Source organism: Rhinolophus ferrumequinum, chromosome 5 (genome assembly GCF_004115265.2).
Source record: "Rhinolophus ferrumequinum isolate MPI-CBG mRhiFer1 chromosome 5, mRhiFer1_v1.p, whole genome shotgun sequence".
In the NCBI taxonomy this organism is placed as follows: Eukaryota; Metazoa; Chordata; class Mammalia; order Chiroptera; family Rhinolophidae; genus Rhinolophus; species Rhinolophus ferrumequinum.
The window spans coordinates 49,606,889-49,623,924 of record NC_046288.1 but is presented as its reverse complement, the minus strand read 5'-3'; the positions used below and the strand labels follow the sequence as shown (position 1 = coordinate 49,623,924).

The 17,036-nt window shown below is 36.3% G+C and overlaps 1 protein-coding gene across 1 annotated transcript in view; it reads left to right on the top strand.

Moving 5' to 3' along the window:
* The window catches only part of STPG2 (sperm tail PG-rich repeat containing 2), a 444,557-nt gene extending 428,762 nt beyond the window's left edge, over window positions 1-15,795 (top strand). The window contains exon 11 of the mRNA XM_033106649.1: window positions 15,685-15,795. Coding sequence (XP_032962540.1) covers window positions 15,685-15,693 — 9 coding nt within the window. The 3' untranslated portion in view covers window positions 15,694-15,795. The remainder of the gene's footprint in view (window positions 1-15,684) is intronic.
* Window positions 15,796-17,036: the final 1,241 nt, after the last annotated feature.

The window sequence follows — 17,036 nt, the reverse complement described above, 5'->3', positions numbered from 1 at the left end:
AACTCAGCAAAGTTGGGGGTACAAGACCAAGGTGAAAAAATCAGGTGTATTTCCATACATTAACAGTGAACAATCCAAAAGGGAAATTTTTGAAAAAAAATCTATTTATAATAGCATAAAAAGAATAAAAGACATAGGAATAAATTTAACCAAGGAGGTACAACTGGCACAATGCAAACTATAAAAGATTGCTAAAAAAATATTAAACAAGACTTAAATAAATAGGAAGACATTACGTGTTCATGGTTTAGAAGCATAATATTGTTAAAATGGAATTATTTTCCCAAAGCAATATACAGATTAATGCAATCCCTATAAAAATCTAAATGGCTTTTGTTTTTGTTTGTTTTATTTTTAAGAAATGGAAGAGCTGACTCTAAAATTAATATGGAATTGCAAGGAACCACAGATAGCCAAGACAATTTTGGAAAAGTAGAACAAAATTGAATTGTAAAACTTACTATAATAGTGCTACAGTCATAAAGCTACAGTAATCAAAGATGTGTTACTGACATATGGAATGGCATATAGATTAATGGAATTAAATTTAGACTCAAAACATAAACTAATACATCTATAGTCAATTTATTTTCATAAGGGTACCAAAACCATACAATTGAAAAGAATAGTGTATTTTAACAAATGATGCTAGGACAACCGAGTATCCACATGAAGAAAAATAAAATTGGACCTTTCCTCATACCATATACAAAAATTAAATAAAATAGAACAATTAACTAAATGTCAGAGCTAAAAACTGTAAAACTCTAAAAAGAAAACAAAAGAAAATCGTCATGATCTTGGATTAATTATAGTTTCTTAGATATGACACCAGAATCACAAGCAACAAAGAAAAAAAAAATAGATGAATTGGACTTCATCAAAATTAAAAACATTTGTGCATCAAAGGACACTACCGAGAGAGTGAAAAGGCAACACATATAATGGGAGAAAATATTTGTAAATCAATACCAAGGGTGCCAAAGAAAGTATACACATGACTTGTATTCATCTTTTGTTATCGGTATATATTGAGTATTAGAATTTTAATATAGTTTTTCCCTTTCTTAAAATGTGTATACCTTTTGTTTTGGCACCCTCTATATATGAAAAGGGTTCAGTTTCCAGAACATGTAAAGAACCCTTAATACTAAAAAAAAAAAAAAAAAAAAAAAAGACAAACAACCCAATTAAAAATTAGATGAAATACTTGAATTGACATTTTCAAAAAAAAAAAGATATGCACATGGTCAACAAGCGCATGAGAAGATGTTCAGGATCATTTGCCATTTGGCAGATGCAAATCAAAACACAATGTGATACCGCTTAATAGCTAATAAGATGACGAAAATAATAATAATAATAATAATTATAATAATAAATGAATATTGCAAGGATATAGGTATTTGGAACATTTAGATTATTGGTGGATATGTAAAATGGTGCTGCTACTGTGGAAAACAGTTTGGCAGTTCTTCGGTAAGTTAAACAGAATTGCTATGTGACCCAGTTATTCCATTTCTAGGTATACACTCCAAAGAATTAAAAACTTAATGTTCAAACAAAATCTTGTACATGAATGCTCATAGCAGCACTATTTAGAATAGTAATAGAAGATGGTCATGACCCAGATGTTGATAAAGTGATGGGCAAACAATGTGGTATATATCTATACAATAGAATATTATATAGCCAAAAAAGGAATGACACACCGATATCGTGTTTCCCTGAAAATAAGACCTAGCCAGACAATCAGCTTTAATGCATCTTTTGGAGCAAAAATTAATATAAGACCTGGTCTTATTTTACTATAAGACCCGGTCTATGATATGATATGATATACGATATGATATAAGACCAGGTCTTATATTAATTTTTGCTCCAAAAGATGCATTAGAGCTGATTGTCTGGCTAGATCTTATTTTCGGGGAAATGTGATATATGCTATATCATGGATAACCTTGAAAATATTATGCTAAGTGTTAAGCCAGACATAAAAGGCCACATATTGCATAATTCTGTTTATTTGAAATATCCAGAATAGGCAAATTTTTACAGACAGGAAGTAGATTAATAGTTGCCAGGGTTTGTGTGGTAGGAGGAATGGGTAGTGAATGTTTAATGGATATGAAGGTTCTTTTTAGGGTGATCAAAGTGTTCTGAAACTAGAGAGTGGTGATGGTTGTCCAACATGTGAATATACTAAATATCACGGAATTGTATAGTACTTTAAAATAGTTAAAATGGTGAATTTTATGTTATGTGAATTTTACCACAATAAAAAGTGAATTATGAAAAAAAATGCCCTACCAAATGGGTCATGTACATTCTTCTCTAAATTTAATTTCTCATTAAAGTAGAAATTTCTTTCCACGTATTTGTAATGGGTAGAATTTTATCTTAAAACACAAGTGAAAGAATATCTGACAACTCTTCCTCATTTATATAATGGTAATTAATTTGCTTGGTCTGTTAGAAAGTTATTTAGCTAAGTAGATATTATGATCTTGCCACCAAATAAGAAATTCTGTAATTGTATAAAAAAATATAATTTGGACCATACAATTAAATCTAAATATGGGTTCAATTTAATGAATTGTAAAAATCACTAAGATAAGTTTTGGTATACTCTGTGTCATAGATTTGTGGCAGCTATTTTCACACTTGTCACCAGCAAATTGTAATTTCCATCTGTAAGCCTGTGTCAGAAGAGTTCTAGACCTGAGTGACATCAATATAATAGGTCATCATACTGATTCTTAACTTTTCTGCCTCACTGTGGTAAAAATTGATCAAACTCCGAAGGGCCATCTTTACCCAGTGGCTTGCTTTGAAAGGGCAATCATGCTGTCTAACTAAGCATTGGCAGCACCGTCATTGATTTTGGAATCAATAGGACATCAGGGCAACACTGGACCTCTGATTGGCAGCAGGAAAATGGGTTAGAACATTTCAAACTTATAAGTTAAAAGAAAGTAAACGTTAAATTACATGAATCACATCTGCTCTGGCAGCTTGTTATCTTAGGATTTAGCTTAATGCAGACATGAAATGTCCAACATTCAACTTCAAAAATTTGATAATCAGCCATCCATCCTGACCTTGTAGCCCAACGCCCAAAATTCCAATTGAGACTCAAATGTTGACTGACTTATTCTTGAGGCCTCTTTCAGATATTTCATTTTGAGATTTTTTAAATCAGTTTTCAAGAGCTGGGATGCTAGGTTGTGGGCTTGGATAGGAAAGTACATTCCCAAAACATTTATGACAAAAGCCCAGCATTGTTTTCTGGGCAATAACTTGACAAATGCTAAGTTTATATGCTACAGAGGTAGGTAAAACATGCCTATTGGAATAAATGCCAAGTCGTGGTTTCATCTCATAATTAAGTGATGAAGTAGAAATAGTGATTTCTTTCAACTTAATATGGGTTTTTAGACAAAATTATACTAAGCAATGGAATATTTATTCTTTGTATTTTTTTCTGAGGTTTGTCTCTCTTGCCCCCCTGCACATGACCCACTGAAGCTTTTAACTGGATTCATCTGCCAAAATAGTGGCAAATGGTAGTATCCTTCCTTAGTCCTCCTGATACTGTTTTGGGCAATTGATTTTAAGTTACAGTGTGTTTCATTTTGATTTTGCAGACATCTCTAATCCCAAATATCTAAACTTTTACTGATACACAATTTGTACTTAACTTTCTTTGTACCTTTAATTCTTTGACAGATGGCTGCTGCCAAGAATCAGCTTGGGTGGGGAGCTAAAGTTCCAAGAAATATAAGAATTTCATGCATAGCTAATATCCCTTAGGTGTATTCCTGCATTCCATATGATAAACAGAGACCCGAGCCAGAGCTCCTGCCTTCTGGGATGGCCCTTACCAATGATGGCTTTGTCTCTTGCCTGAGTCCCAGTTCCCTAGTCTGTAAATCAGACATAATTGTGTTTGTCATCCCCTTTACTTCACCAGGGGATTTTAAGGATTGCAAAACCACATAGCACTTGACAATATAAAATGCTATGGTAATGGTTAAAATGAAGAATGACCTTGTCCTGCCAATGAGTAATTTACTCCGAGGGAGTAAGTTAGGCATCTGGGATGTGAATTAACTCTCTCAGGCCATCAAAGCACCATTTTCAGCTTTGTGCTGGAGGGCATGAAAGAATATACTATTTCCACGTGAGGCCAAAGTACTTCTGCCCTTTCCATTATGACTACATTTTAAAGTAACTAAAAATTTACAAGAGATATTAGATACTCTTGGAAAATACGAAAAATTAAATCTGGAAAATTGTCGCAGTCCTGTACATAATTATAGAAATCACCTTGAATGTTTATCACTTTAATATAATAAACTAAAATCTTTTCATGATGTCTGTCAGGTTCTCTCTCTGAAGCCAACCTCAGACTGCAAGCATATATCATAATTTTCCTTCATAGCTCGTTATAACTTTATGAATTATGGATTTATACAAGCTTTTTTATTTTATTGATAAATTATTATTGCTTTGTAGTGATGTATGTTCTTTAAGTTTACAACTTATTTTCTAAGTTAACAATTAATTTATATTACTTTGCTAGAGCTGCTGTAATGAAGTACCACAAACAGCATGACTTAAACAACAGGAAGGCATTGTCTCTTGGTTCTGGAGGCTGGAAAACCTAAATAAAGTTATCGGCCAGATTGGTTCTTTCTGAGGGCCGTGAGGAGGAAATCTGCCCCCTTCTTCTCTCCCAGCTTCTGATGTTTTGACAGCAGTCTTCAGCCTTCATTAGCTTCTGCTGTATCTCCTTGATGTCCGCCTTCGTCTTCCCTTGGCATTCTCTCTGTATGTGTGTCGGTGTCCAAATTTCCCATTTTTTGGAAGATGCTTGTTATATTGGATTAGGCGCCCACTGACTCCAATATGACCTCATCGTAATTGAATTAATTATATGGCAACAACTCTATTTCCAAATAGAGGCACACTCTGAGGTAGTGGGGTTAGGACTTCAACACATGAACTTGGGAGTAGGGGACACATAATTCAACCCATACTACAGTTTTACTAAATATAAGTTAAATTTACTCAAGCAATAAGAAATAACTCATTATAGTCTGAAATTTATATTTGAAGCCATATTAATTTTTTAACCCTCTTCATAGCTATTTAGATTTCAGTCACATCTCTTTTCAGCTTCTACTTTCAATGTTTATGTGGTGCCAATTGTTTTTACTCAGATATCTTACAGGCACTCTTTCTTACCCTTTCTAGAGTAATTTCTACATTTTTAGGGTCCTCAAATACATTACCATTGTTTGGATTACCACTTCATGCATGTGTCATGTATCACCTGTTTACTCCAAAATTTATAAATGCTAGAAAGCCAGGCACCTGAAGCCAGGATTTTAATCTGAGTCTGCCTGATAGTAGATCTATGACCTTGCCCAAGTGAGTTTCCTCACTGGTTAAGGGATTCAGAATATTCATAATAGGGTGTCACAGAGGACAAAATAGAATATTACAAATATAGTTGGTAAAGCTGTTAGCAAAATGCTTCAAACTTAGCAAATGCTCAGGTAATTTACTTGTTTCCATTTTATTATTCAAAATGACAGTGTTATGTATCTGAAAATTGAAGGGAAAACAATGGCAGCATTTCTCCAGGTCATTCAACAAAATTACATAAGACTGTCAATTTTCTTTTTTCTAGTTTAGGTTGGTGTAACAAATGGCTGTCCCAAAAATCTCAAGCAGCTTGTTCTTCTAAGAATACATAAAGCTTTTCATGGTTTTCTTTTGGCTTTTTCCCTTGTTCCTGTTTTTTTATTAGCTGCTTATTATGGTAATTCTGCTCCTGCCCTACATTTCTTCCTTAAACCAGAATGCAGGCTAAAAACAGAGCCTGGAGGCCCTATCTAGAACACGCTATTATTGTAACAAGGGAAAGGAGACCAAATCCAAGTATCTAATGGCTCTTGAAGCTTCTGCTCACAACTGGCATATTCTCACTTCTACTCAAATTCCATTTTCCAAAGCAAACCATTCGGACCAGCATAATGCCATGAGGTTAGGAAGTGTACTTCTTCCACTGAAAGGCACTGCAAGTCACGTGATGAAAGGTAGAAATGTATACTTTTCTAACAGGGAAGGAGGGAGAAAATAATTTGGAATATCATACAATCTACCACAAAGACCAATCCTAGTTCTGACATCTGAAAAACACCAGTATTAGTATTTTTCTCTCTGCAGATGTCCCTTTTTATTTCAAACTATGGTTTTATTTTGATTATTGTTATTGTTTCTAATCTCCTGGAAAAACATAATTGTAATCTTGAAATGACTAATATTAACAGCCTTCATCAAAGGATATTAGAAAAATATCTAATCAGCATACTTTCATCTACATGCATATTTAATCTCTCCAAGCTCCGCAAACTAATATAATGTTTATTTACGTACAGATTCATATTACCTTTTTCATAATTTATGCCCACTATTTAGTGGTCTGTTAGACATCTTTTGTTTCTGCCTACTTAGGAAAACTTTTCACCTTCTTCTGGGAAAAAGGCCCCAATTTTTGTTGTTGTTAATTACCCTTTAAGCATTTCCTGTCCCCATGTCTCAGTTGGTTATTCCGTGCTTTAAAATGTCACAATAATTGATTCTTGGGTTAGTATATGAATCAGCCTGAGATGAACAGACCCAATAGGTGTGTGCCAGACAACTCTGACAGAAACCATGGGGAAAGACAATCTCTCTTTTTATGGGGTTTATGAAATACTAAAATTCATACCTGGAGATACTGGTTATTGTCTGACCACCATAAAGATATAGCATCTGAATTCTCCAGGGAAGAGAAATGAATTTCTGACAATTTCCAAGCACCTAGATAAAGCCTTACCTGAATCGCAACTCCTGGGATTTGTGACCAATACATTTCCCTTTTTCTGCTTTAACTGGTTTGAGTTGCGTTTCTGTCATTTGCAGCCAAATAGTTTTCACTCATGCAATTTTCTAGAATCTTTTGGACTAGCAAGGAGATATGGATATATGCTTTCTTTCTGTTTCTCTTCTTTTCCTTTTCTGTAAAAGTTTTCATTTGATTAGAGTTCTATGGAAATGTTGTTTTATTCATTCGTTTGACATCAAATTAGTATAACCAAAAATTATTACACAGATGCACCTTATGACAAGAAAAATTTACTTCTGACTCTATGATGGTAAGAAATAAAAAAAATATATTATAACAAAGAATTATTTACTATAAATTATTTTCAAGTTTCAAGAGGAGGTGGCATTATGATGTCAGGCAAAAGAATAAAATTTGGAATTAATGGGCCTGAGTTAAAAATCTGGCTCTGCTATATATTAGTAGAGTGAGTAGAGAATATCCTTTAATCATTTATGCATATCCTTTCTCCATTTTTAAAATGGGAATAATACTAAACATCTAAGAGAGCTATTGTGAGAACAAATAAAAAGGTATCTGTGAAAAGAATTTGTACATTTTATAGAAATTACTTCTATTCTTACCACAGTGCTGACGTGTAGTTCCAGAATTAGCAGCATTTGCACCACCTGAGAGCTTGTTAAAAATCCAATTCTCAGACTCCAGCTCTACTGAATTAAGAGTTTTTGAGATGCAGCCCAGGAGTCCATGTTTTAAGAAGATCTACAGGGAATTTTTGTGAAAGCTATAGCTTGAAAATCATCATCTTAAAATTATTGTACACATGAAAGAAGCACGTCACCTGCATATCTATGTTGCTGAGGAGGATTCAGTGAACTATCAGAGGAGCTTATTTATCAAACATTTTCTGATATAGCCACACAGATAAAAGGGACATAAGTTTTAAAAAAAATCAATAAGATAATGATATGTGAGCTATAAAGCCCTGTATGTTTAATTATCAAAACAATGATATACTCTAAGTGATATGAAATTAAAAAGAAAGGATTATTGTGCACTATAATATTCTCAGAGGACTGGATAATTTGGGAATAAATTCTCCAAAGTATGGGTAGGATCTAGGTAAGTTAAGTGAATGTGGAGAATTCCAGATGACAGAATTAGGGTGAAAAGCAATATTGATGGGAAAAGCCAGGAGTAAGTTCAGCATGACTGGAGTGTAGTGGGCTTTAGTACAGAAGGCTTTGGGTGAGGAAAAAAAAGTTAGGAAGGAGCTCGGGAAAAACGAAAAGAAACGGCTTTTAGTGACCAGCAAAAGGAATTTGACTTCATCCCCATGTCAAGCAGTAAGGAACTTACAAGGAGAGAATGGAATAATGACAGTGCAGATCATTTTGCTTGGATCTAAATCCTAAACCATAACTTACTACCTGTATACATTTAACAGACATTTAACTACTCTATTTAAATTGTATAGTGGGAATACATTCATCTATAGAGTTCAGTGCTCAAGTGAAGTTATCAGAGTCCATTCTGACTCATGTAAGCATGGAGAGAATGTTACTTAGCCTTTGGAAGCATTGGCTGGACTGAAGAAAGCAGTCGCTATGCTGACTTTTAAAAAATGATGCCCAAAACCACACTGCAGAACTGGACCATCCCAGAAGCTGATGCTCCTACCATATCGAGAAGTCACCACTACATCTCTGAGGTCCAGAGTTATGACATCTCTAACTATAGTTCTGTATCTCTTCTAAATTTACTCAGTTCTAATTCAAGCTTTTGATGAATGTGTATGAATGATGTCTGAAACCTTGGCTGGAATCCAGTCTGGGGATTGTGGCATTTTGCTTTTCCACCTCCAGCCCAGGAAAGCACACTAGGAGAAAATTAAGTGTTGAAGGAGCCAATCCACATTATCATCTCAAAACTCTCAGGATGACATGCGAGAATTAGGTGAGATTCTGTGTGTCAGCCTTCAGCACATATCTGAGATACAGTAAGTGCTTAGCAAATGGCAGCTTACGAAGATTTTAGGATCACAGATTTGAATAAAGAGAAAACAGAAGCAATGAAGCCATTTCTGAAATAATTTCTGTAGTTTAGAATAAAGGAAATAATGGCCCAGAATGAAAATAAGACTTAGAAATACGAACAAAGGAATGAATATTTGTGCTATTTCAAAGGCATCATGAACAGGATTCAATGATAGCATGTAACTACTAGTTTCTGAGTTTATTGTTCAGATTGCTAGTGATTTTTGGTGTAAGTCTTCTTGTTTCATTTTGACATGCACATTAGAAAGGGAATAAAATCTGTTTCAGGTAGTAAACTTGGTTGTCCATAGCCTTCTTGTGTTTTCAGACCCAAATATCGTTAGGGCAGACATCTGAAGAGTTTGTGGCAATTCAGCACTCTCTATGAAAGAGTAAATTTCAATAAATATGTATATGTAAATATGTATAGGCTCTTATGCAGTATTTGAGAACCAAACTAGATGTTCACCTGGAACCGGAAATGAAATCAATATGCTGGGGTTTTTTTTGTGTGTGTGTATGTGTGTGTGTGTGTGTTTTATTTCTTAAGCTCAAAATGTCACCACTTGAAGATAGAATCATTAGTGGAGAGAACCTTAGGACTATTTTCTGTAAAACATTTAGTTTCCTGAAAAATAATTACTAGCATGACCAAAGAATGTGTTGATTCCAAATGCTCAGTAGTACCTTCAGCGTAACTAGGTTATAAACTAGTCAGTAATAGAGTTCTCAGTGTTTTCTTGCACTTGACAAGAGGGAAGCAATCACTCACTTAGCACCTTCTTCATGTACTTAGTCATGAATAATGACCCTTTTGTCTGATCTCTAGTCAGGGTCTTTGGCTCTTAATCTTCTGGGAGCTTCTGTTCACAGCTCTCTCCCTCTCTCTTTTCCCGGCCCTTTCTTCTACTCACATACAAAGTATACAGGCTAGTTTAACTAATATCGTTTACTGATCACTGATTTCTGTCCTTTTAATGTGATGATTTAGCTAGTGCAAAATGACACTTAGTGCATTTGGTTAATCAGATTGATCCCAGGAAGGATGCTGATTCCTCAGGCAATATATTCAAGATTTATTTGAGACTATTCTAACCTCTAAACCCCTGGGTATGTGGGCCAGATTAGAGGAGTGTTGCCTCTTTTCACTTGAGAACATTCACTTTGAAAGCAAGAGAAGTGAATTTTCTGCTTCCGTACATGTTTTTCTCTTGTCCATAGGAAAATGTAGTCAAGATTAGTTTAATGATGACAATTTTAGATACGATGGAAGAGATTGGAGTATGATTACGTTACATCAATAAATCATGATTTAACGTTTGGAAAAGTACATTAAAAATGTACTTTTAAATAAGAAAATTAACATTTATTGAGCACTTCCTATTTACCAGGTATTATGGGGCACTCTTTCAATATATTTCCCAATTATTCCTTTTAACAATCATGTGTTAAAGACTATTGTCTACATTTTACAGACAAGCAAACTGAGGTTTAGAGTCATCAAGAAACTAACCCGATGTCACACACATGCAGCTAGGAAGAGCAGTGCAGGTGTTTAAACCAGGCAGCTTGATTCCAGACTCAGGGGAAATAGACATGTGTGTACCATGTGAACTAAGATCTTAATTTCTTAATGCTAATATGAAATTGATTCACTATGATGTTTCTCCAGAAAAGCAAATACTAAATGTCACAACAGATGGAATATTAGTTTGTTGTCTTATTCTGCCCTTTGGATGTTTCAAACTGCTGTTTCTGGCTTCAAGATTTCAGTTAGGAAAGTCAAAGTTAGAAAAAGTGGATGGCAAAGAATAGCACAAGCAGCAAATCTATCATCAGAAGGACAAATTCAGGTTATTTTTCAATAAGGAATTGAAAAAGGAGTACATACTGCTCATCTCTAAGTCACTTTTTAAAGAACAAGAGTTTTAAGGGGAAAAAAATTTGTTTATCTCATTCTTTATTCAGAACTTTTGTAATATACGTTGTGATATCTCTATGTAGCATATATTAGTATTGCTTGCATCTATAGAATCCAGAGATTCAGCTATCACTCTCTGCTTTTCTTTCCTTTTTTTCATATTTAATCACACATAGTAAGGAAATAATGGTTTGTGGCCAATGAAATGTCTACTCCCAGACCTCTAGTCAAGTGGAGGGGATTTCCAGCTTGCTCAGCAGTCCTGGAAGTCTAATGGATACTTCAAGATTAAAAAATAAATAAATAAATAAAAATAAGAAGAAAATACATGAGTTAACAGGCTGCATCTTAGGCTTCATCCCACAAGTTTTTTTGTCAGAAATTCTAGTGGCCACTATCAGAGAAGGTGTCTGTGCAACTTTCCTTGATTTCTTGCCATTTTCAGGTTGTGCAATAGCTTATGGCAGTTCAGTGAGCTAAAGGCTTTGTCTGATTAAATCCTACACTTCTTTTTTTTTGGTCCAGCTTATGACGGTGAAACAGGCCTGAAGGGCCCGGCCCAGCAAGGTAAATTCCCAATGATTTATGCAATGTCACTTTCTTGATGATTAACCTGAATAAATCATGCTGGTATTTTGAGCAGTGATATAGCTGCCCTTTATATTCTTATCAATTTTCAGGGCAAGAAGAAATTAGCCCAGTCCTCTCATTGATCTTCTGAGGAAAATTGTACCTCAGAGCAGGGGTTCTCCTGATAAACAATGAACACTACAAATAACTTTTCAGTTTACTTTTAATCAATATAGCTTCTCATGATGCATTATCCTAGCAATCGTTCTAAATCACTGTGCCTGTAACCGTTGTTTTCAAAACCTTTTAATCTAATTGGAAAATCTTCCTTTGTACTAGTAATAAACACTCACTAAACTGCCTGCATTGCACTTAATTGAGCTGTAGTAATTTATGGGTGCTGCCTACTGCTTTTTCCCTCTTTAATCAGACTGACTGCTCTCTGTCTTTAACTAATGAAATCTAAGAATCCACCCAGTAGGTCTCATCAAATGTCACTAGGGAATAAATCTTCATTAACACTGGCAGGTTCCAAACCTGGTCTCCATTTTAGTTTCATTATTATTGCACAACTGTACTCTTGTCAAGTGGCAAACCTTTTCTGTGTTTTCAGATAATAAGCCTTCATCACCAGATCTGCTTGTAAAACACAGCCCTCTGACAGCAAGTCTGTGTGCTCTGTAGGGATGGCAGCAGGGCTGGCTCACCAGTGTATTTAGTCCATGTCTCCTGTCATGGGCACTGCTTCTGTTTCAGCTTCCTTTGCAATTTGTTCTACTTCTTACTTTTGTCAGTGTAAAAACACACTTCTATTAATTCACTCAAGATGTTCAAACTGGTCAATTAATTTACGCTACCCAAAGTCCTCCCAAAAACAAACAAAAGATAAGCTGAGATACTGTTAAGAAGGATAGACTATCTCCGCAATAGCTGTTTATCCCAGTAGGAAAGTTTTCCTGGGGAACTGACTTAGGCCGGAGCACGTGGAGTTAGATGATAGTAAGCTTAGAGGAGTGTCACAAAGCGGGGACCTACCTGTGACCAACCAGATCCACTGGAAAGTCTCCCTTAATGACATTTACATTAAACTGACAGATCACTTACGTATTTCCCTAAACTGTTCTCAGAAACACTGACTGGTCAGGTTTAGTGTGAAAATTCCTTTTTGTCTCACCTGCTTCATTTTGAAACGTGCTCTTCTATCACTTACATAATTCTAAGAAAGCGTGCCACGCACAAGTAACTTGGATACGTTAAAATTAATAAATGGTAACAGGCAGGAGATGTTAACAGATGCTTAATCAATAGAGAAAACAACAATATTGGCCACAGAGCTAGTTTAATTGCTAGTTAACAAATACTTGTGTGGTTTTAACCATATGACAGGTACCCTTCTAAACCTTTCATAAATTTTAATCTTAAAACAACTCCAAGAGGTTGCTCTTATAAAAATAAGTAAGTAAGTAAGTAAGTAAGTAAGTAAATGAATAAATAAATAAAAACATTTTCCAGCTGAGGGAACTGAGACATAGGAAGTTTAAGCAACTATGTGGAGTCACACAGCTAAGAATGGTAGAACTGGAATTTAGTTCCAGGTAGACAGGCTTTGGAGTTCATGCTTTCTCTTCTATAGTATTATGCTATCACTTTGTGCATGCACAACTGGTTTATCTGACTTGATTCTGAGTTCCATAATGTGGGGCAAAAATGGAGCATCGTGATGTTTTAGGGAAGAACTTTCCCCTGGTATTTAATTATAAAAATGTGTCCTAGCACTTATTCCAGAGAACTCTAGTCTCTCACAGTCATCCACAAAGAATTCCATGGTCAATGAATTGGGGAACTTTACCCATGTTGTAACTTCCTTGGAAATTCACAAAGCACATCAGCATGCTAGAGGTTCTAAGGAGATATACAATGTAGACATAAGAATAGGTATAATTCAGTGTTTGCAGACCTACTCAGCAGCAGAATAAGTTTTCTGGAAGACTCACTAAAATCTTGCAAAACTAATAACTCATCATGAATCATCTTTATGGAAAAGTCATATTAACGTCTTGTTTAATCTGGGTCCTCATAGGGACACTGAATAACATGTTTAAAATTTCCTTGATACAAATCAAAAAATAACAACAACAACAAAACAAATATCAAACTGGTATTTGCATGCTTTCATCAACTTTGTTTTTGAACTCAATGTTTAGCACTGAAATACAGTGTGTATAAGATGGTCTGAGGGAATCTAAAGTACATGTAAACTTCCTACGATCACTAGATCTGATGTAGATGGAATGCAGAAGCCACCTACCACAATTTTCAAGATTAAACTTACAATGTTTATGTTTCAGATTATTATTCAGTTGCTTCCCAACTGAGATTTTGGAAAATACTTATTAACTTAGCCATAAATCATGTTTTAACATGGGGTGCAGCTATTTTATTCCATAGTACAGTAGTTTTTATGTCTACAAGGAAGGTCATTTGTTTCTCATCATTGGGTCAATTGCTGATCCCCAGAGTCTTGATTTTTTGAAAAGTTTTATGTAGCCTGTTCTACTTTGGGCCTGCAGTTGACTTTGCTATAGGGCCTTGAGGGGACAGAGCAAGGAGAGCAGTTTCCAGGCTCTCAACCTCACGTAGAAAAGTGCTGGTTCGGGTAGTAGATGGCCATCCACTGTGACCAGTTGGCCATCAGCTGTAACCAGTTAGCCATCAGCCACTAATATAACTGCTGTGGCTACGCTAGGGGCTGGGTTGGTTGGTTGGCAGAGAAGCGGATGGCAGATTGCGGATCGTGTGGCTCCTACTTCCTGTGTCTCAACCAGCCACCATTGACAATATAGTGGTATGACTCCTCTACCTATGGCTCCGTGGGTGTTCCTTTTTGGACTCACCTTATCCTGCGTTCTGGTGCGGGGAGCAGGACCAGAGACCCTGCATAACAGGGTTACAGTGCGTTTTTGTTTCTACTTGGCTATCCTTCAGTGGCTAAGAGTGTGAATTTTAGACTGCTCAGAATGTGGTTAGAAAGCTAGCTCCCAATTTTTAGTTCTGGAACCTTGGCGAAGTTAGTCTACCTTGATAATCATTTGATCCTTGACCCACACAATGGGAGTAATGATATAATTAGTTGCACATAATCATTGTGATGATAAATTGACATAATGCTTAAAATGTATCTAATATGGTACAGGGCATCACCCAATAACTGGTGTCTATTTCTAATATTGTAGCTTCAAACTTTAGTGTGCATCAGAAACACTGGAGGGCTTTATTAAAACAGATTTCTGAATCCCAATCCCAGAGTTCCTGATTTAGCGTGAGTCCTGAGAATCTGCATTACTAATAACTTCTCAGGGGATGTTGACACTGTTGGTTTGAGGGCCACACTTTGAGAATCACTGCCATAGAGTAACTGACAACTGCTCTATAAAAATAGAAGTTGTCAAAGTGATCACATTATATCAGAGGCATTTAAATGCCTCTGATATACGTTTATCAGAGGCATTTAACACATACATATATCACAGATATTTAAGAAGAGGGCTTTCATGCAGAGTTATTGCTTTAACCTAGAATCAGTCAAGAATAGGATTTATGAAGAGGTATATATAAAACTCTACGTTTGTTTTTTTTTTAAACCTCTAAAGAAGTTTATAAAAGTCGAGTCTACACTGGTTCTGCATTGGCCTGGGATGGTTTTCTTCTTCCCAAAACAGTATGTCATTCAAGCTCACTGCTAAGTAGCAATGTTTTGTTTGATTATTGTTTTGTATCAAATTCTCATGCCATGACTTAATGGTGGTCTCACAGAGCCCATTTTACATTCTCCCTGGTATGTCTCAATGGTGCATTTCAGGTGGTCCCCCCTTAAAAGTTATCCATTGAGAAGTGGAGCACTCATGAGTCATAAGGGGCCCCTAAGTGTGCAACCTGGATTAGAATCATTGAAAAGTTCATCTTTTTCACCTTAGAACAGATGGAAGCAGCTAGAGTAAATGATAGACAGAAGGGGAACAGACTTCATTACACCTTCAGAGTTAATACTGACCTGGGAAAAATACAATGATTTCAAAGTTTGTCCTAATAACTGAGAAAGTCTTCTTAATTAGAGGTAATGTCAAAAAGGTGGCTTTTCCCCCAAATTCCTGCTCACCTACCATCTGCTGCTGATAAAGGTTGGCAATTAAGCAATGTGAAGAGTACGTTCTAATTACCTTCCTACCCCTGTATCTCACTCCCTTGTTGCTCTTTGATAGCCTAATTGAAGCCCTCCCCATGTGTGAATCACATCTTCAGCTGCATGCCGACTCCTTCTGCCTGAATACGCAGAAGTCAGAAATCATCGTAAAGCCAAAGTTGCCCTCAGGTAAGTGTCTGATGTTAAAAACATATTGTTACTTTTCTGTATCTGCTCATCTTAGTTTACCTGTATCACTCTGAGTGTGGTGGTGTCGCGCGGGGCGGCCTGCGGAGTCTCTGCTCCTGCTCCCCACATAAGAACGCAGGATATGGCTAGGCTAAAAAGGAACACCCACGGAGCCATAGGCAGGGGAGCCATACCACTATACTCTCACTGACGGCTGGGTTGGAGACACAGGAAGCAGGAGCCACACTGTCCACAACCTGCTGTCCACTTGTCTCTGCCAACCAGCCTCACTTGCTAGCTGCAATCCGCTCTTGCTAGCTCAGCCACCACCTTCTTGTTAGCCCCCATTTTTCTGCTAGCATAGCCACAGCAGTTATATTAGTGGCCAATGGCTCACTGGTTACAGCTGACGGCCAACTAGCCACAGCTGATGGCAATGCAATCACAATTGATGGCCATTTACTACCTGGGCCAGCACCTTTCCACATGAGGCCGAGAGCCTGGAAACTGCACTCCTGGCTCTGTCCCCACAGGTGGTGATAGCAGTTCTACGTTTAATACTCCAAGAATTGTTCTTGTCAATTACCCTAATCCTCCCCTCTGGGAAACTTGACCTGCAGTGGAAGTGGCTGCCTTTCTCACCAAGCCCTGTGTGTTGAGATCTATATTCTATTGGTGTCACCTCTTCTTTTATAAGTCTCAGAAACAAATTTCAGAGTCTCTATTTTCAGTAGGGACATTGTGCTTCCTGTACTTTGGGTGTTGCCAATAGACAATAGATAAAAAAGAGCAGTATTATTTTGCAAGTTACTATGACTGCTGAGGAATAAGAACTGATATGCCGTCATAATGCGAGATAAAACTATGATATTCAGACTCTCTGTTATTATGGCGTTTTTTTGGAGAAGAGATTACACTGACCTGGAAAAGTACAAAATAATTGTTTGAGTCCATCATAAATATATCTTTACAAGTGGTGCCCAGAATCCACAGAAGATCCCCAAATATCTGAGTCCATGGAATTTATTTATATCCAGCATCTGTTCAATTTTTTCAGTAATTATTTTAGCAAAAACTGAAGAGCCAGATTCTGATAATTTTCCACTTTATCACACAATTCAGAAATGCATAAAAAAATCACAGGCAGTTATTCTTCATGGAGCACTTAAAGGAGCAAAACCATATGCTTCTCTGTTTGGGATGATTATAAATCTTTAGACATTAAATGTAGTTGCCTTTAAA